Below are 21,402 nucleotides of genomic sequence, written 5' to 3'. Positions count from 1 at the left end.
GAACAAACTTTGTTGCAGATTCCTACCTTTTGTTATTCTGAAGAAATCAAGTTTTTTTTGCTCTGTGCCACATCTGAGTGGTTTTATAATTATCAATCAGCTGCTGCACCTGGAGGGCTCTAATGAAGAAAATTGCAGGATCTGCATTCCTTAAGACGTGATTTCCTATTGGGAGTATCTCGCCAAAAATCTGACTTGTATCTTTGTGCAGACTTCAGGGAAAATTAGTAAGCCAATCACACAAGCAGTAAATTATGTTTTTAAGGGGGCATTCTGTACACCTTCTGTGTACAGAACACCTCCTGGTAGCCTTATTGCATTTTAATTTACAGAAAATTACAGAGCTGTAGACTGAAAAGGAAAGGTAGTTTTTAATAACATTCAATTACAATAGGACTTGTGTCGCAATGGTATAGGTGATTAATTTTTGTTTGCTATTTTTTTTCCCACAAAAGTGGAGTTACCCCTTAACTATTACAATAATGTTAAGCAGGGTGGCACTGCTCAAGACAGGATGCAGCAATGCTAGACTACTAGAGGGCGAATTGGAAACCAGGCTCTAATATGACAGCACAAAACTTGTCGCAAGGATAAATTGTTTTGAAGGAACTAAATACTACACAGCAGCTAGAAGGTAGGCGACTTACTCCCCAAGAAAAAAATAAAATTAAATATTCATCAAAAAAAAAAAAAAAAAACTATTCATTTTGTATTTCTGCAGTTACACTAACCAAGTACACAACATTTTGAGTCTGGATTTAAGCTTTAAATAATGTCATTACCACAGCCTCTAAAGTACAGGTAGCAATTACTTACCATGCAAGCTTCCATTAAGGCAGTGTGCATTTCATCAGTTTTATGCTCCTGGTCTGCTCCTGCCTCCAAAAGAAATCTCACCATCTCTAAATGTCCTGGAAAGTAAATTGAAATTTAAATCCCAATCTTTACAGAGTAACCTACAAGGGTGTATATTTTACACATACTTATACGGTCTAGGTGGTTTTATGACCGGTAACCTTATATTCCAAAAGCAAGTGTTTAGTAACAAAACTAACTTTGTCCTTCAAATACTAATCAGATACAAAACAGACAGTCATCTCATGCCTAAAAAGTTTGGGAAGAGATACTAAAAGCATAACAGAACAAAAAGTCTACTGTACACACATTGTCTTACATCATTTTTGTATGTATTCATAAAGCATCACGAAAAAGGCAAAAGTCATGATTTTGACACTGAAAAAAGTTACAGTAAATAAACAATTTTAGAGGAGCCACCATTAGGGAGGCTAGTCCTATGAAATTCTATTTAATTAAACTAGTAGCACAAACAAGTAGAAACATTTAAAATAATATCTACCTTTATAGCATGCCAAAGTAAGTGCACTCTCTTTAAATTCATTGGAATGAGTATTGATTCCAGCTCCATTCTCAAGAAGGACTCTGGCCACCTCCACATGACCAGCACTTCCTGCTTCCATAAGAGGTGTGTGACCATTCTCATTGTGGTCCTCAATGCTAGCACCTGATTCCAGCAGCACCTTAACAACATCTACATAACCACCAGCACAGGCATATGTAAGTGCTGTGTTTCCTTATTGGGAAAAAAAATAAAAAATTAATCCAAAACATGTTTAAAGCAACTAGTTAGGCAGAAAACTGGAAAAATCTAAATTAAAAAGAAAACCTATAAATGGTGTACCTGTGGATGACTGGGAGTTCACATCAGCATCGTGGGCTAGTAGCAGCTTCACAATTTCAACATGCCCCCCATTAGCAGCAGCCATCAAAGGAGTAATATCTCCTTTTATACCTCGATCTTCTACATTAGCATGCATAGCCAAAAGAACCTTAAAAAACAGAATGTAACAATTAGCTGTACAAATAAAGCCTATGCAAATAAAAATGAATTTACCCAACTCAAGACCAGTCTCTTTCACCCCCTTCCTGCCCAGGTAATTTTTCAGTTTCACCCCCTTCCTGCCAAGAAAATCTGAGTCACCGAAAAAGAACGAGGGTGAACACCAATTGACTAACGCCACGTAACGTAAGCTTTCCACGTACGATGCTAAATCTTTCTAGGAGGTAGACTTCCTAGCCTTCAGCAGTGTCGGAATCACCGACCCAGGCAACCCTGTATCCTTCAGCATCTGGCTTTCAACAGCCAGGCCGTCAAAGCCAGCGACTGTAAAGCAGGATGGAAGATCGGCCCTTGGGACAGCAGGTCCTCTTTGAGAGGCAATCTCCAAGGGACTTCAGCAACCCAAAACCAGCGAGGCCAGTCCAGGGCCACCAGAAAGACCGGAATCCCTTTGGCCTTGATCCTGCGCAGAAGCTTGATAGGAGGGAAGGCGTAGAGACAATACAGGCCCCATGTCGCCAGAGGATCCTGTGGCCTTGCCACAAACCTCGGTACTTTTCTGTTGACCCGGGACGCAAACTATTCGACCTCGGGGGTGCCCTACCGTAAAAAATATCAGATGAAACGCGTTCGGATGAAGGGACTACTCCCCTTGGTCCAACGCGTGCAGACGGAGATAGTCTGTCTGCCAATTCTCCACTCCTGGAATGTGTACGACAGAGAAAGCGTTCTGCCCACACAAGAATGACGGCTACTTCAAGAGCCGCCAACTCACTTTTTGTTCCCCCCTGGTGACTGACATAAGTCACTGCAGTGACATTGTCCAACTGGATCCGTACTGGGAGCACCCCGAGCCGATCAGTCCAGAAAAACCAGGCACAGCCTGAACGCCCAAGTTCCAAGACATTGATCAGTAGTCTGGATTCCTCCAGCGACCAAAAACCCTGAGCGGAGCTCAGTCCCAGGACATCTCTACACCCGGACAGACTGGCATCCGTAGTGACCACTGTCCAATTCAAGGGGAGAAAAGACTTACCCTGCCAGAGAGCCCAAGAGTGAAGCCACCAGACCAGAGAACCCCTGGCTTCCCAGGTCAGCCAAATCAGATTGTTCCGAGACTTTGGACAATTGTCCCATTTGCTCTCTCTTTGGAGGATCCTCGTATAAAAACCTGTGCAAACGGAACTGCCTCAAAAAGTTAGACACCATCAGGCCCTGCAACCGCATGCAAGTCCGGAGGGAGGATCACCTGCTGGACAGCAACATATGAGTTAAAGCATGCAACTTCAGGATTTTGTCCAGAGGAAGGAACACTCTAGCTAGAGCTGAATCCAGAGTAAGACCCAGATGATCAATTTTCTGGATGGAATCAGAGCAGACTTCTGGTAGTTTAGAAGCCAACCAGACTCCTTCAGGGTCTGTATAGTGATCTCCGTCATCCATTAAGGCAGAAGAGGACTCAGTTTGCAAGAGGAGGTTGTCCAGGTAGTCCAGTAGAGCAATCCCCCTCTGACGTAGCAACGCCAGAACCAGGGCCAACACTTTTCTGAAGACCCGAGGAGCGGAGGAGAGACCAAAAGGTTAACGCCACAAACTAATAATGCTGAGGAAACGCTGGTGTCGGGCGCACATAGGAATGTGCAAGTAAGCATCTTTGATGTCGATAGAGACTAGAAAATCCCTCTGATGAAGGGATGCCACTATCGTGCGAATAGACTCCATTCTGAATTTTCTGTACCTGCACAAAGCAGTTTAGGGCCTTGAGGTCCAGAATCGGACGGACCGGTCTGCTCCAGAGATAGCCAGTATTCACGTGCGGTGTCAAGGGGAAAAAGGTAACCCAAGAGTCAACACCAGGGGAAAAGGAAGAGCCCTTACAGCCATAATCGCTGCCCAGAGGCTCCACTGTCATAGCTGCCGCACTCCGTGCATACCGGACCAACCAAAAATGGCCGCCAGACTACACAAATATAGCTGCCGGTATAGAGAAGCACAGGTCCAAAGAAATGGCGCCAACCACGGCAAAAAGGCCACAACGTGTGGCATCCAGAAGGGGACCCTGAAGCCCAGGCCACATCCACAACCGAAGGGGGGATCCGGGCATCACAAAAACTGCCAGGGCCCACCCCCACTGGTACATACCACGGAACCAGGGGGGGCACCACTCCAGGCATAACCCCTCACCATTGAAATGGAGGGGCTGTTGGCCAGGCGCAACACCGATTCAGGCCAAGACCCAGTCCTAAGCGACCTCGCAAGGTGTTTAACCGGTGGGCCAGCCCCTGTTTAGAGGGGCTATGTCGCAGCCAACCCAGCGCGGAGCTCTGGTCTGTGTGCGCTCGCTGCCGAGACTGGGGAAACCACTGGATCTAGCAATTCCGCTCATTGCCCAGCCTGGCAGTTGATTGAAAATCTCACAGAAGAAAAAAAAAAAAACAATTTAAAAAAGAATTGCATGGACCAGAGATGCAGGCAGGGAACTAGGTCCTTACTCCTAACTAGGCAGAATAAAACTGAGTGTTTATAGCAGAGAGGGGGATTATACCCCCTGTGACTGCCCATGGGATTTTCAGCCTAGTGTCCTACTCCTGTGAGGGGCGATATGAAGAAAACCAAGTGAACCGTCACCTAGTTTGGGAGGGATAGAAGTACTTGCTGGCCCACTTGTTAGGTGTGGTATTAGCCTAAATAAGCAGACAGAAAAAAAAAAAAAGGGTTTACAGCTGTAGAGAACAGACTTTATAAAGTAGGCTTGAAATAAACCATGACGCTTTACGTACAAAATGTAATAAAATGAACTGGAAAACATTCCGTTAAAAAAAATCTTACACCTCCTAGAAAAACAGAAAGACGAACCATTCTCAGTACAGGATTAAAAAACCAAAACCAGTGTGATAACTGGAATGCTGGAGCCTATGCTCATAAGTGACCTTATAAAACTGGAATATACGACCACCATCTATGGATTTGATACTTTCACATTCCAAGGTCTTGATCAATTTGAGGATAACTCTGCATCAATCTCCAGAGTGTATAAATTACTTTTGGAGCTAGCAGTTACTTAATGCAACACATTACCATATGTTTGCTCATTGGTTATAAGTCCCATTTTCTCTTTCGTTCATTGACGAACACAGTACCTGATATTCTTAACCATTGGGATGTCCCAAAGCAGCGTAAAACATGAGTGGGAACAGCGAAAAAGAAAATCCCAAGGCTAAACAATAGCCAACCAGGAAACAGGAGCTCACCTGAAAAAAACAGTACACCCTCAAAGAGGATCAAATCCTCTTAAAAAGCAGCCAGCAAAACCTTGCGGCCAAAGGACGCATCCGCAAATTCCAACACAACCACTTTATAAAAACTGGTATAAAGTGTGCACCGACAACCAGGTGGCCGCCTTGCAAACCTGCGTCACGGACGCCTGATGACAGAAGGCCCAGGAGGCACTAAGCGCCCTGGTAGAGTGCACCTTGACAGGGAAAGGAGGAACCTGTCCCCTGATGGAATAGGCCTGAACCATTGTGTCTGAGCCATCTGGATGTCTGTGTTTGTTGGGTTATGGGTGTTCTTCCCATACGAGTTGTGGATTGATGGTCTCATTTGGAAATGTTGCTTTTCGGCTGTCACTTTTTGTTTCTTGATTTGGTAAGTCATGTGTACATCAGACACCTCCTTCAGGTTTATCTGCCGGGGAGAACGTTGCGCCTCCAAGCCAATCATCCGGTCTATGGAGCATAGCGTGGGGAACGTGAGACACTGGGCGGTGCCCAACTCCGCTCATGTATGTACCCACTGTCTTATAAGGCGCGATTTTCCCGGCCTCACTTGTCAGTCGCGGTTTCTACGGCTGGAGCCTGTATTACTACTTGTAGGGATCTCTTTTCACAGGTTGGTGTATTGATAAGTTGTTTTTAGCTGATTTATCATGACATAGTACAATTTTGGTGGTAGCATACGTTTTAGCATGTCACTGAACATTTTCTTACTTTATTGTTTTTAGACATACAAGTGATACCATATCCAGTTTACCTCTTGATCACAAGTGGGGACGGTCAGCCAAAATATACATGGATGTTTCATAAGGAAAAATTTTTGTATGGCACACTGGTGTTGGAGAATGGCCACTTAGGATTATTTACATTATAACTAGGAATCAGGAATAATTCACCATTGGTTGCGATTGAGGGGCTGAGATTTGTTTCTCCCCCTCCTTTGGCCAAAAAGTACATAGTATTTTGGTATTGTGTTTGAGTTAGTTATTGTTATTTTTTGATTTAATTAATTTCCTTTTTATTACTATGTCCGATCTGCAGATACAGACCAAATTTCATGCCCATTTCCCCCCTCCCGTTCTTCCCTTCTCTCCCATATCCACCCCCCCCCCCCCTTTTTTTCACCATCTGTATGGATTGGATTTGTCTGCTGGCTGTGATCTAACCAGGGTGTAAAAGATTGCCTTTTACATCTTGAACGGCTTTTGAGGTATAACATTTTAAATTCTTTTTTGTATTACATTATATTTGGATAGTTGTAGGAAGCTTGGACCCCTCCCCTTTGCCTTGCCCCCCAGTCATTTTTATCTAAGGTGGATTTTTTTGTACCCCCCCCCCCCCCCCACACACACACACACTGCCCCCTTTGCTTTCTGCTATTATATTGCTGATATATTAGGTAAGGATTATGTTACATTGTCTTATATAGGTTTTTGTTTATGTAGTGCATATCATTTTGTTGTATGTGGATCCTGAAGAAGCCCCTGTGGCGAATAGGGCGAAAGGTGTCAATCCATATGCACCTATACCCTATCCTTTGGATTCTGTTAATATTGGGCTAATTATATGCTAAATTGATCAGGATATTGTAGTACTGATCATTTGTAGTATGTTTTTACATCTTATGTAATAATAAATTGATGTTTTATATTTGAGTACACATATATATATATATATATATATATATATATATATATATATATATATATATATATATATATATATATATAATTTTTTATTACACATAGTACATTTATTGTCCGACACCTTAAAATCCCCGCATTCTCCCGGCCAGTTTCTTCAGTAGAACGGGCGGGGGCTCTCTCAAAACAGTTGTTCGCCTTGAGGTCCAGGATTGGAAGCACTTTGCCTTCCTTCCAGAGGACTGAACCGGTTTGAGCAAAAACCCTGAAAACGTTCCAAAGTTGGAATCGAGACAATCACCCCTTGAAGGACCAGGTCTTGTACCGCCCCAAACAGACCCTGTAAGCGGTCTGGGGACAGGCGCAAGTTGGAAGAAAAAACCTTGCCAGGGGACAAGAGTGAAACTGGCTCTTGTAGCTGGACCAAATTACTTCATGGACCCACTTGTTTTGCACCAGGTAAGTCCACAGATCAGGAAACCAGCAAAAACGTCCCCCCACCCCCGATACGAGTAAAGGTGCACCTTCATGCTAAAGGAGCCCTGTCCACGGGTCTGGAGAAGCCCGATCTTGGCTTCCCAGACCAGGTTAGTTTGGATCCTCCTAAAGAGGCCCTAAAAGGCTTTGAGCCCTTGTCAGTCAACCCTGAGGGATGAAAACATTTCTGATGAGTTGAGAAGGAAGGCCGTCTTCGACGAGGTTCCTTACCCTTAGTAGCCTGCAGAAGAAAAACACCTAGTAAAGCACTTCGGAACACCACGGGGACGCTTTGGTCGTCCCCACTCTTTTGCGTCAATTCTGTCAAATAGACAGGGAAAGGAAGCCCCTTTGCCGCTCTGGATGGCTTGTGAGCGCCAAAGGGTACCTGCGCCTCCGTTGCAGCTTCAACTGCTTCCTCCATCTTTAGGGTCTCATGCACAGATACTATCAATGCATCCACCAGTGCCTTTTCGTGCGAGGTTGCAGATGTGGAGAAGTCATCCTCATTATCAGAGGATTTCAGGCGTGTGGTTGCAGACCCAGCAGGGTGACCCATGTCCACGCTGGCCGAATCAGATTTAGGATCTGATTAGTCAGCTAAGGCAGGGGAAGGCGGGGGGCGCTTTTTGCTTGCCCGTCGCCTGAAAGCCACCTCCACCCGGGATACAAGGGACTCCAGGACCGCCGTCCGTGCATACATGGATGGATGGTTGGGACCCGCAGCCTCAGAGGAGGGATCAGGTGGGGAAATGTGTTCCAAAGACTCCATGAGTCACCAGGGGGACCCCACGAAAAAGTAACACACTGCTAAGGGACAACCCCCACCGCGCTGGCATCACCACCTAGTCGCCAGGCACAAAACACCAAGCGGTCCTCAGCAGAGAGGGAGAGCATCCCACCAGACTCACCACCTGCAGAAACAAGAACCCTGCAGCCACCAGGATAATGCACTACACAGCACTACACATGCGGCGGTCACAAAGTAAAAATGATCCAGGAGTCCAAACCAGGTGATGAGAAAGGGCTCCCACTGCTAAAATCGCCACCCACGGGGCTCCACTGTCATGGCCGCTGCTATATTCAATGGCAAACCACAGCAAAATAGCCGTTAGACTACACAAACATGGCCTACACAAACATGGGCGCTGTGTATAGGAATACACAGGCTACAACAAAATGGCGGCACCACTAGGCATACAGAGGGGAGGCCAGGCCTCAGGGACAGATTTGGACATACTGTAAAAGAAATACAGTAAAGATGGCATAATTCTAGCAACGCTTAGCTAGAGAGGATTTACATTTTAAACTTTACCCTTATACACTTTTTATTAATCAACCATTACTGATTACCATTTGCATCAACAGTTATTACCTGTGCAAGTTCATAATATCCAGCAGAACAAGCAAGACACAGGAGGGACTCCCCTTCTTCTGTGTGCTCATTTACACTTCGACCTTCAATTAATAATTTCCGTACAGCGTTCACATCTCCTTCAGAGCAAGCTTCTGCTAAACTGCGGCTGTAAAAGTAAAAAACAGCAGCTAATGAAGATAGGAAATAGTAATACAAAAATGAAATCTTAAAAGCTTTCCCCATGCACACACAGAACCCCTGCAACTTTCAGGCAGATCTAACAGCTCGTCTTTCTTTCCCACCCTATATGTTAAATCCACACATAAACCCATTAGTTTTACACATCGGAATGATATTTACAGTCATGCCTTTCGACTGCTCAGAAGGCAATCCAAAGTAGCAAGCAGAAAAATAAAAAATAAAACATTGTTTAAGGGCAAGACCCATCATTCACTAGTTTTATATTAAAAAGGAAACTTTGAAATAGAACTGAGGGTAAAACTTTTTCCCCCATTTTGAATACGGTAAAGGGTTAACTTGCGTAAGGGAGGGTTATGTCAGGTTTTTTTTTTTTTTTGCCATGTGTGAGGGAAAACTGATAAAAAAAACACTAGAACTAGTGTCCGAAGTGGAAGATTGCCCCTCTATTTTTCTTTTTTGTTGACTAAAACTTTCACTTTTGGTGAAAGAATGGTCACCAGCACAAACTGAGAAGGCGAACCTCCCCAATGAGAAAAATAGACCACAATAGGTTATGCCTTGAGTTAAGCCGGCCATAGAATGTTTGAATCTTGGCAGGTTCAGCAGGGACCGGCCGAGGTTCAAACCATGCATGGGCAGATTGTACCCAGGTTGATCAATCAACTTGGGTACAACCAGCATATTTGATTTTTCTACGTACGGTTACTGCCAGTGGCTATAGCTGCTAGCAGTAACTATTCTATTCTGGCGGCTGGGAATGCTCCCTCATTCCGCCGCTGGCAGAATACAATAGCGGAGCAGGAGGTATTCCCCACCCACACTGACTGTGTAGATGGGGGAATCGTGCAATTTTCTTCCCTTCCACCACAGGTGCCAAAAATCGTATCATCTATGGCCAGCATTATTTTTTTCAAATAGATTTTTATTAAAGTTTTGACACGGTTTGCAAAAGAAAAAAAAAAAAAAAAAAAAAAAAAAAAAAATTTATTCCCCTCAAACCTCTTCTCCTATAACACACCTGGTGCAGCTGCATCAGTGTGAAAGCAGCTTTATAGGGGCTCAGGCCAGTAAGGGCTAATTCACATCTGCAGTTTGGGGGGGGGGGATAAAAACCCCATAGTTCATTGTGGCCCATGACCGATTACTACATCACTTAAGAGGCTCTTGCTCTTCAAAAGATTGAGCACCCCTGCTTTGGAATACTAAGAGTCAGATGCTGGTCTAGACCAGACTGGAGGACAGGATGCGAGAAGTAGACTTAAAACAGTTAAGGTGCCTGCTTTAGAACCAGTCGAACCGAAAATAGGCCTTCCAAGTGCGATAGTAGAGCTTCTGAGAAGTAGATTTTCACTTTGAGCAAGGTGGAAAACATAATTACGTAATGCCATTATCCTTTAGTTCCTGGGTTTTAAAATGGTCATGCTGTTAATGTTAGCAAATGAGAAGCAGGGTGGAATAGTGGGTCTTGTGACAGGATGTCATGCCTGTTTGGGAGGAGGCCAAGGTTCATCAGCCAGGAGCCTGAGTATGTCCAAGCCCCAAACTTTTCTAGGCCAACTTGGGGCAATAAGGATTGCCGGAATCCGTTCCACCTATTTTGTGGAGCAGTGGAGGGAAAAGCTTCACTGGAGGGAATGCATACACCAGAATGAACAGAGTCCATGAAATGATCCCTGGATCTAGTCGCAGTACAGTTTTTAATTGAAACTGGAGGCCACAATGTTTGCATCTGGTGTTGTCCAATTCTGGAAGAGCAATAGGAAGATCTCAGAGTAAAGTAGACTGAGGAAGTCCATCTGCCAATTTTCTGCTCCCAATATGTACACAGCTGAATGTTGGAATGTGTTTTTCGTGCCCAGGAGAGAATAAGTCTTGCCTCTTTCTGAGCTGCCTGACTTGGTTTATGCAGGCCTCAGCAGTCTTATGACTCTCAGTTCCACAATACTGATAGTGTGACAACTCCTATGGGGACCAAATTATTTGCCTAAAAACAGTTAAATAGCAAGCCCACTTTTGTTGAGGGGAAAAAAAAAATCATTCCCCTCTGGGTGATCTATGTACATTACAAGGACTTAAAAAAAAAAGAAAAAAAAATGTTGCAGATTTCTACCTTTTCTTATTCTGAGGAAATCCCTGTGTGTCTGTGTCCATGTGGGAAAGTGAATCTAATGGGAGTGATTTCATAATCAAATCACCTGCAGCTCCTGCGGGACATTAATGAGCAAAGCTGCTGGGCCTGCATCCCTTTAGACATGATTTTCTATCTCACCAAAAATTAACTTTTTGTTACAGGGATGCCCAAAATCTGACTTGTATCCTACAGCAGACATCAGGGAAATCAGTGAGCCATTTGTACAAGCAGGAAATTATGTTTCTGGGGGTGTTCATATTCTGTGTACAGAACACATTTAGGTAGCCATATTGCATTGCATTTTAACCACTATAGCACTGCTCACTGTGCTGCTACTGCGGCACAGTGGCTCGTTATCGTCTGGCGACGTAGACCTACGTCACCAGACATTCCCCTCTCTCGGCGGCGCACGTGCCCCGCCGGAGGTTCGCTCCCACTGTTTTCAGTCACAGCGGGAGTCGGGCCAGGGGAAGAGAGGCGGTGATCACCGCTGCTCTTCCCCGATCGTCGGGGATCGAGTGGGGAGATCCGCCCGCTTGTGTAAACAAAGCGGGCAGATCTCCTAAGTGACAGGAAGGGTCAGATTGCAGGATTCAGCATAGCTGAACCTGCGATCTGTGTCTGTGTCACACAGTCCCCTCCCCCCACACACGTCAGTAAGCACCAGGCATACATTAACCCCTTGATCACCAAGTTAACCCCTTCCCTGCCAGTGTCATTTTTACAGTAACCGTGCATATTTATAGCACTGATTACTGTAGTAATGTCACTGGTACCCCCAAAAGTGTCAAAAATGTCAGTCAAGAGTCCAATCTGTCTGCCGCAATGTCGCAGTCCCGCAAAAACAAAAAAATCGCAGATCGCCGCCATTACTAGTTAAAAAAAAAAACAATAAAAAAATGACATAAATTTCCCGTAGTTAGTAGCTGTGATAACTTTTGCGCAAACCAATCAAAAATGCGACAATTTTGAAAACAATATTTTTTTAAACATCGCAAAAAATAAAAAAATAAAATCGCAGAGGTGATCAAATACCACCAAAAGAAAGCTCTGTTTGTGGGAAGGACGTAAATTTTGTTTGGGTACGGCGTTGCATGACCGCGCAATTGTCAGTTAAAGTCACACAGTGCCGAATCGCAAAAAGTGGCCCAGACGTAAGACAGCAAAATCCTCCGGTGGTAAAGTGGTTAAAGAAATGTACGGACCTACAGATTGAAAAAGAAAGGTAATATTTAATAACATTCAATTACAATATGACTTGTGTCAATTGTATACACTATAGATTTTTTTTTCCCCACGAAAGTGGAGTTACCCCTTAAGAAACTGAGAAACCCACCCTAGTCTGACAGGCTGTCATCTGTCTTTACCACCTCCCATGAAGAACAGTTTCCCAGATTTTAGGTCTGAGATGGAGAGTCACCATGTGAGGGAGATAGTAGGCGATTTAGAGAAGGGATCTGTTTGTCCCTTATCAGGATAATGTTAAGTTGCAAAGGTCTGGCACAGTACTGCACAAAGAGAACCACCTCAAAGGCCACCATGACATCGTGAGCCCTCATGAAGAAGCAAGTTGAGGGGCATCTGGAGGATCTCAGAGAAGCAATTTTCTTAGGGAAGGAAAATGTTGGCCTTGACTGCGTCTAATATAAGTTCTAGGTATTACAGGAGATAGGAAGCCTGGAGGGGCAGACTTCTTGAACTTGCTCACCCATCTGAAAATTTTAAGATGCTCGATCATCCTTCGAATGTTGGAGAACAAAACTGTTGCAGAATTTGTGTTTTTTTAGCAGCAGATCGTCTAGTGTGATGTGATGATAGGCATCTTGGACGTCCACTAATGCCAGGAATTCAGCGGATCTGATGAAAGATGACAGATTCCACGGACTCCATGTGAAATTTAGGGACAGGCATATATCAGTTTAGTTTAAAACAAAAAATGCAGCGCTAGAGAAGTTTTATATACAGTCCACCATATAGCATAAGTCCACTTCTAAGATGGCATATGGAGCATTCAAATCCACAAAGAGACACCTTGACAAGTGATCTATAATATTGGTGAGAGACTGGAACAGCAAGAACCTGCACCACACAAAAGAAGCCGATTGGCTTCTTACCAGATGTCCATGACCGCTGCTCTCACAGTGGTCATGGAAAGCCTTGTAATCCTGTGGGAGATCAACCCCAAAAGACTGCTGTTAGAATATCCTAGAAGATCCAGCAACCAGGATGCCTCAGACAGCACTTCACCTGTATATCCCAGAAGATCCAGGACACATCAGACAGCACTCACACACAGCACGATCCACCATCACCAGCCCCGTCATTGCCGGATCGCCAAAGAGTGCGGAACACGCGACAGCTACAGAGCACGTGACCCGGGAAAGATGGCGGCGCCCAGGAGACACTCGCCTGAGGATGATTCTGACAGCAGCAATAGTGAGTCGGCAAAAGGTAGAGATTGATATCTGAAAAAAAGTGTGCCGTGCATTTGTATTCAGCCTGAATAAAATATAGTGGAACCAATTGCCTTCAGAAGTCACCTAATTAGCAAATAGAGTCTACCTGTGTGTAATTTAATCACAGTATACCGTGGTGATCGAAAGCTTGGGCACCCCAGGTAAAAATTTGTATTAATGTGCATAAAGAAGCCAAGGAAAGATGGAAAAATCTCGAAAAGGCATCAAATTACAGATTAGACATTCTTATATGTCAACAAAAGTTTGATTTTATTTCCATCATTGACACTTTCAAAATGACAGAAAACAAAAAAATGAAGTCTGCAAATGTTTGGGCACCCTGCAGAGTTAATATCTTGTACTGCCCCCTTTGGCAAGTATCACAGCTTGTAAACGCTTTTTGTAGCTAGCCAAGAGTCTTTCAATTCTTGTTTGAGGTATCTTTGCCCATTCTTCCTTACAAAAGTCTTCCAGTTCTTTGAGATTTCTGGGCTGTCTGTCACACACTGGTCTTTTAAGGTCTATCCATAAGGTCTATCCATAGATTTTAAATTATGTTGAGGTCAGGAGATTGTAAAGGCCATGGCAAAACCTTCAGTTTTTTCAAGGGGGGCATTAATCAGAGAAGCAGCAAAGAGGCCAATGGTAACTCTGAAAAAGCTGCAGAGATTCACACCTCAGGTTGGAGAATCTCTCTACAGGAGAATCTGCACTTCACAAATCTGGCCTTTATGGAAGAGTGGCAAGAAGAAAGCCATTGTTAAAAGAAAGCCATAAGAAGTCCATTTGCAATTTGTGAGAAGACATGTGGGGGACACAGCAAACGTGGCAGAAGGTGCTCTGATCAGATAAGTCCAAAACTGAACTTTTTGGCCTAAAAGCAAAGCGCTACGTTTTGCGGAAAACTAACACTGCACATCATCCTGAACTTGGGCTGCAACTAACGATTATTTTCATAATCGATTAATCAAAACAATAATCGACCAACTAATCGGCTAAAAACCTCAACAAAAAAAAGGTTGGTGTATAATTTAGTTAATATTCTTCAATATCTATATGCAGTGGTAAATATAAATATCCAGCTATATAGTTGGATATATAATCCACTCTGAGACAGATATATATATATATATATATATATATTATTAGAGGTTTAAATGTGGTACACATCAGATTCCGAGACCAAAATTTTTAAAATTTTAAAAGACCTAAAAAACGGAATTTTTGTAAAATCTTACCTGTAAAATTCCTTTCTCTGAGTCCTCCGACAGTCGCCGCCTCTCCATATTCGTCACTATGGGGTTATTGACCTTTGCTCCGTAGGAGTAGCTAGGCAACAGAATATGTCAATATTAAAGCTTTTAGCATATCCCACCCCCAGGGGGTGGTCCCCTCAGTCAATACCCTCCTGCTTCCTGTATCCATACCTCAGTTTCAGTAGAATAGCAGCAGAGTACATAAAAAACCCCAAAAGAGGGGCGGGGGCGGCAACTGTCGGAGGACTCAGAGAAAGGAATTTTACAGGTAAGATTTTACAAAAATTCCGTTTTCTCTTACGTCCTCCGACAGTCGCCGCCTCTCCATATTCGTCACTATGGGGACGTCCCAAAGCAGTGCAAAAACATGAGGGGTGGGAAACGCAGCCGCGCCCAAGGCAACGCAGGACCCACATCAGAGAAAGGAACCTTACCAAATTAAGAAAACCAACTGGGCAACATGAAAATAAAGTTTTGCTCAACAGGAGCAACAACCCAGGAAGAACAAATAACCTAGGGATAAAAAACATCCCAAACAGCCAAGGGCCCAAAAAAACAAGGGACCCTAAAGGTACTGCCGCACTAAGAACCTTGCGGCCAAAGGAAGCATCTGCCGATGCCTGAACATCCACTTTGTAGAACTTTGAGAAGGTGTGAACGGACGACCAAGTCGCCGCCTTACACACCTGGGCCACAGAAGCCCGATGATGAAAGGCCCAAGACGTACTCAGAGATCTCGTAGAGTGCGCCTTCACAGGCATAGGGGGAACTTTTCCCTTCAAAGCATATGCCTGTTCAATGGTCTGTCTGATCCATTTGGCGATGGTAGAAGCCGACGCCGCCAAGCCCTTCCGAGGCCCCTCAGGAAGGACAAAGAGGGAATCCGTCTCGCGAAAAGACTTAGTCGCCGACAGGTAAACCCTGATCGCCCGAACAACATCCAAGGAATGTAAGGCCACCTCCTTCGGATGCTTAGGCTTCGCGCAAAGTGAAGGCAAGACAATGTCCTCATTGAGGTGAAACTCCGAGATCCTTTTCGGAAGAAAAGAAGGATTAGGTCGCAAGACCACCTTATCCAAGTGGAGCACCAGATATGGAGACCTGCAGGACAAAGCTGCCAGCTCCGATACTCTGCGAGCCGAAGTGATCGCCACCAAAAAGGCGACCTTCTTGGACAACAGAGGCAACGAGATCTCCCTGATCTTTTCAAAAGGAGCATGTTGTAACACGGACAGAACGAGGTTCAAGTCCCACGGAGGCAAAGGCTCCCTCCGAGGAGGGGCCAGGTGTCGCACCCCTTGAACAAAAGTGCCAACCAGAGAATTAGACGCCACAGGGCGTTGAAAAAGAACGGCCAGCGTAGAAATCTGACCCTTAATCGTGGCCAACGCCAAACGCTGGTCCACACCCGCTTGAAGGAAAGACAACACCCTAGACACCGAGTATGAGCGAGGGGAAAACCCCCTGGACTCACACCAGGCAAAATAGGCCTTCCAAGTACGGCAGTATATCTTCCCCGAAGAGGCCTTTCTAGCATTGATCAAAGTATGAATGACCTCCGGGGAGAGACCCCTATCCTTCAGGACCTCGGTTTCAACAGCCAGGCCGTCAAAGCCAGCGACTGTAAAGCAGGATGGAATATCGGTCCTTGAGACAGAAGGTCTTCTCGAAGAGGCAGACGCCACAGAGCGTCGACCGCCAGATTCACGAGGTCTGCGTACCAAGACCGGCGGGGCCAGTCCGGCGCCACCAGAATCACCGTTTTTGGTTCCGAGGACAGCCTGCGAAGGAACCGGGATAGAAACTGAATTGGTGGGAATGCATACATCAGTCGATACTGATGCCACGGAGCCACTAACGCGTCTGCCCGAGGATCGCACGTCCTTGCCACGAACCTTCCCACCTTGTTCAGACGAGACGCGAACAGGTCCACATCCGGAAGACCCCACTTCGCGCACAACATCTGGAAGACATCCGGGTGGAACGACCATTTCCCCTGGTCCAGAGTCTGGCGGCTCAGATAATCCGCCTGCCAGTTCTCCACCCCCGGAATGTGAACTGCCGTTATCGCCGGGACGTGCGTCTCGGCCCAAGACAGAATGTCGGCTACTTCCCGATCCGCACGGGCACTCCTGGTGCCCCCTTGGTGGTTGATGTAGGCCACCGCTGTGGCATTGTCCGTCTGCACCCGAACCGGACGGCCCTGAAGCTTGTCCGTCCAACATCGAAGGCAGAGATTTATCGCCCGCAATTCCAGAATGTTGATCGGAAGGGAGGACTCCCCCTCCGACCAAGTACCCTGGGCGGACAGAACGCCCAGAACACAACCCCAGCCCGACAGGCTGGCATCCGTGGTGATCACCGTCCATGAAAGTGGACGAAAAGACTTGCCCCCCGACACCGCCGGGGACTGTAGCCACCACAGAAGATCCCTTCTTGTGCGAGGACTCAACGAGATCCGAAGATCCAGAGATTGTGGTCGCCCGTCCCACCTGGACAGGATCTCCGCCTGGAGACCCCTCGTGTGAAACTGGGCAATGGGAATCGCCTCGAAGGCCGAGACCATCAAACCTAAACACCTCATGCCCGTCCGGAGGGATGAGCACGGAGCGTCCCGAAGTGACTTGACTTCGTCCTGAAGTGTCTTGCGCTTGTCTTCCGGTAGGAAAACTTTCGCCTGAACAGAGTCCAGTATCATTCCCAGATAGGGAAGACGAACCGACGGGCACAGCGTCGATTTTGGGAAGTTTATCGTCCAACCAAACTCCTGCATCGTGACGGACAGGTCCTTCACCAGACCCTGACTGGTTGCAGACTGAACCAGAATGTCGTCCAGATACCCCAGGATTGAGATACCCTGGGCTCTCAGTAAGGCCAGAACCGGTGCAAGCACCTTGGTGAAAACCCGCGGAGCCGAAGCGAGACCGAAGGGTAACGCCACGAATTGGTAATGATCCTCCGCAATGGCGAATCGAAGGTACCTCTGGTGACCCTCGAAAATGGGGATGTGTAGGTACGCATCCTTCAAGTCGATGGAGGCCATGAATTCTCCCGGAACTAGGAGCAGCCACCACCGAGCGCAGGGACTCCGTGCGGAACTTGCAAACCCGCACAAAGCTGTTCAGAGCTTTGAAGTCCAGAATTGGACGTACCTTGCCCTCCTTTCTGGGCACAGTGAACAGATTTGAATAAAACCCCCGAAATCTGTCCCGATGAGGCACCGGAACCACCACTCCCTGAGCCCGCAGGTCCTGCACCGCCAGGTGCAGATCCCGCAAACTCTCCGGAGACAGCTGAAGGTTTGAGGGAAAAAGCCTGTTCGCCGGCCGAGATAGGAACTCGACCTTGTACCCGGACCGAACGATCTCCTGAACCCACCTGTCCCAAACGCGGGCCAGCCAGGGTTGAAGAAAACCGAGCAAACGTCCCCCCACCCCAGAACTGGGTGAGGGCGTCCCTTCAGGCCGCATGGTTATGGGCAGCGGACCTGGACTGGCCGGACTTCTGCTTACCTGCCAACGGCTTTTTCTGGGAGCCTTGTCCTTTGAAGGGCTTGCCCTTTTAGTGCGACCGAAAGGACCCCTGAGAGGGTCTGAACGAGGTATTCTTCTTACCACGAACAAACAGACTTGTGAGTCTGGGGCAAAAGAGTGCGCTTACCCCCAGAAATACCCTTTATCAGTGAATCCAGGGAGTCGCCAAAAAGGCGAGACCCCGTATATGGCAAATTGGATAAAGTTTTGCGAGAAGATTGGTCCACAGACCAACATTTCAGCCAAATCAAATGGCGTGTCAACACCGACACGCTGTGCACACGTGCAGCCAAAAGGAATTACATCTAATTCCGCATCACACAAATACATGACACCCTGATGAATCTGATCCACCATAGCCGTCGTCAGCGGGGCAGAATCAGCCACCAGGACGCGCCTGAGCACCTGCGTCCAATCCGCGACAGCCTGAGCTGCCATAAGTGAAGCAAAAATAACTTTCAGCATGGAACCGGTAACCGAGTAAGTATGGCGGGCAAGAGACTCCAGCCTCCTGTCCGTAGGGTCCCGGAACACCGGGGTATCCTCTGCTGGAATCGCAGTGGATTTATTCAAAACCGCCACCGCGTGATCCACCGGAGGTGGTACACACCAGCGTTCGTCAGTGGCAGGCGTGAAAGGATAACGCAGCTTAAACCTACTGGGCACAGCAAAAGGCTTTTTTAGATTGCGCCATTGTTCACTAACAGCGCGCTGAAAATCCTCAGTGCAAGGGAAAACCTGCGACATTTTGCGTCTCCGCTGCGTCCCATAAGAGGCCAGGACGGCAGGAGGACATGGTTCATCCTGCAAATGCAGCGTTTGTTTGATAGAAGCAACCAATTCATCCAGGATTGCAAGCTCTTCAGACGAGCCAGGGGGAGAATCATCAACCCCTTCAACCTCTGCCTCCCCTTCCGACCCTGCAAAGTCCAGGGACGAACGGGACCCCGACAAGGGGACCCCAGCCATAGCAGCCCCATCACCATCGCCCTCTGAATCAGAGGAGATTGAAACTCTGGGCCGTTTAGTGGATTGAACAGCCACAAGCATCTGTACCTGAGCAGCCAGGTTAGCCACAATGGTGGCCAAATCGCCCCCCTCAGGGGGAACAGCAGCAGCCCCTTGGCCTCCCAGCAAAGTGGGAGGAAATTTGCTTTCCTGAGAATCCATGCCCCCAGAAGTGTGCAGGAGAAAAAAAAGGGTAACTGCCCCTTTAAAAGCGCGGCGAGCGCAGCCCACCACTCACACACACCAGCACAAGCCGACCCCCACAGGGAAAATTACAAACTCAGGCAAGGAATACAGGAATAAAGAGAGTAAAAACCTGGAGAGATCAATGCTGCTGCTGTATCGATCGGTGTGCCCAGGGAAAAGGAAGTGATGCAATAGAAGCCGCTCCTATAAAGCCTATGGAAGGCTACAAAAAAATGGCCGCCGGGGGAGGAAGTAAATGCAGTGCTAACATGAGGCCGGAGCGATCGCCGGCAAAATGGCGACGCTTGGCGCCAAAAACGCCGCTCCCAGCATACAGAAAAAACCCTCATATGCCTGCAGCTATTAATAAAATGGCGGACCGCAGCAGCGGCCGCCGCATGTTGCACAAAACACGTACCACAGCATGCCCTACAACATACAGCATGTCACACAGAGAATCACACAGTTTGTAACACAGAACAGTGTATAACAGCCCCCCTCCTTGTAGCCCACAGCAGCATCCAGACAGGGAGCCCAATAGTGTGAACAGACATGCAGGGTTACACAGTCCCAGACTGACACCCACTAAACAGACAGATCCCCACACAGAGTACACTTACCTTCTGAATGGCGTGGGGAACCCGCACAAGCGATCAAGCCACTGCACATGGGACAGGGAGAGTCGCAGCCAGGACGCAGTAGAACTGCGGTGTGAAACTGCATGGCGTCCAGTGAGGTAGCCACCTCACCACAGCATCCCTGCAGCGAACAGGGATGGGTCGTTCACATATGCCAGGAAAAATACCTGACTGAACGCTCGATGGCAGGCTGGGAAGCCACTGGCCCACAACCTGCGACCAGGCGGGCCAGCCCGAGACCCAGCCCGCACGATCCTCTTCATCAGAAGAACTAACTAATGCTGACAAAAGTAACAGCTATGTAAAGAGAGAGAAAAAAACTCAAATAAAATCAAAAAGAAGATAAAGGCTGAGACAAAATGCCCCAGCACAGAAACAGCCAGCTAACTCCTGAAAGCTAGACAATGAAACTGAGGTATGGATACAGGAAGCAGGAGGGTATTGACTGAGGGGACCACCCCCTGGGGGTGGGATATGCTAAAAGCTTTAATATTGACATATTCTGTTGCCTAGCTACTCCTACGGAGAAAAGGTCAATAACCCCATAGTGACGAATATGGAGAGGCGGCGACTGTCGGAGGACGTAAGAGAAACACTTTTTTGCAAATTTTCAGACCATATTGCTATAGAATATTAATGACACGCTCCCTTATTAATAGGCAGGTAGCTTGATACAAAGCTCCCTCCGCCTGCTGTCACTTATGCTGGCCATACACAAACTACATTTTTAAAAACATTCATCCGATTTTACTGCATTTATGTATGGGCAGCATAAGACCTAGTAGCAGCAGCATGCTTTTTTTTATCACTTGTCATGATGGGGTTAAAAAAAAAAAAAAAAAAAACTAGCCCTTTATGGTAAAAAAAAAAAAAAAAACAGCAGATAATCACTACTATAATTTCTACTGTGAAACAGTGAAAGTATTTATATCTTGTATCATGTGTATGTATATAAAAAAAATCTGATATGCAGGATATTTTAACTGGGAGTCAAACATGAAGCTATATGAAGGGTGGAGGGGGGAAAATAACATTTATATATTAAAGTAGTACTAACAGCTGAGACTTTATTTTCATGGATATAATAATTTTAAATATAATGCACAATACTATTATACTAGTAATTTTTTTACTCTAAATGTAATTGTAATGCCTTATTTCACCTCTAGTCTATCAGCCTCCACCTTCTCTGGGTTCAGATGCTGATTTTCCCTGCACAGAGCCCTTAAAGTGATTGTAAGCAAGGTATATATCAAGGTAAAAAAAAAAAAACCTCTGCCTTTAGAATCACTTGGTTCCTTCTCTTGTCCAGGACTACATTTCCCATGAGGCATTGCTCCTCACACATTCACAAGTTCTTTGCCATCTACATACATGTATGGA

General features: G+C 46.2%; 1 protein-coding gene across 4 annotated transcripts in view; it reads right to left on the bottom strand.

Moving 5' to 3' along the window:
• Nucleotides 1-21,402, bottom strand: part of ANKRD17 (ankyrin repeat domain 17) — a 331,682-nt gene that overhangs the window by 209,838 nt on the left and 100,442 nt on the right. For all 4 annotated transcript variants that reach the window (XM_082265183.1, XM_082265182.1, XM_082265185.1 and 1 more), the window contains exons 4-7: nucleotides 8,629-8,776; nucleotides 1,700-1,847; nucleotides 1,358-1,591; nucleotides 817-911 (exon numbers count right to left, since the gene is read on the bottom strand). In XM_082265183.1, the coding sequence (XP_082121309.1) occupies nucleotides 817-911; nucleotides 1,358-1,591; nucleotides 1,700-1,847; nucleotides 8,629-8,776 (625 nt within the window). The remainder of the gene's footprint in view (nucleotides 1-816; nucleotides 912-1,357; nucleotides 1,592-1,699; nucleotides 1,848-8,628; nucleotides 8,777-21,402) is intronic.

Source organism: Pelophylax lessonae (genome assembly GCF_965119305.1).
Source record: "Pelophylax lessonae genome assembly, chromosome: 1".
Taxonomy (NCBI): domain Eukaryota; kingdom Metazoa; phylum Chordata; class Amphibia; order Anura; family Ranidae; genus Pelophylax; species Pelophylax lessonae.
This window is presented reverse-complemented; position numbering and strand designations above follow the sequence as displayed.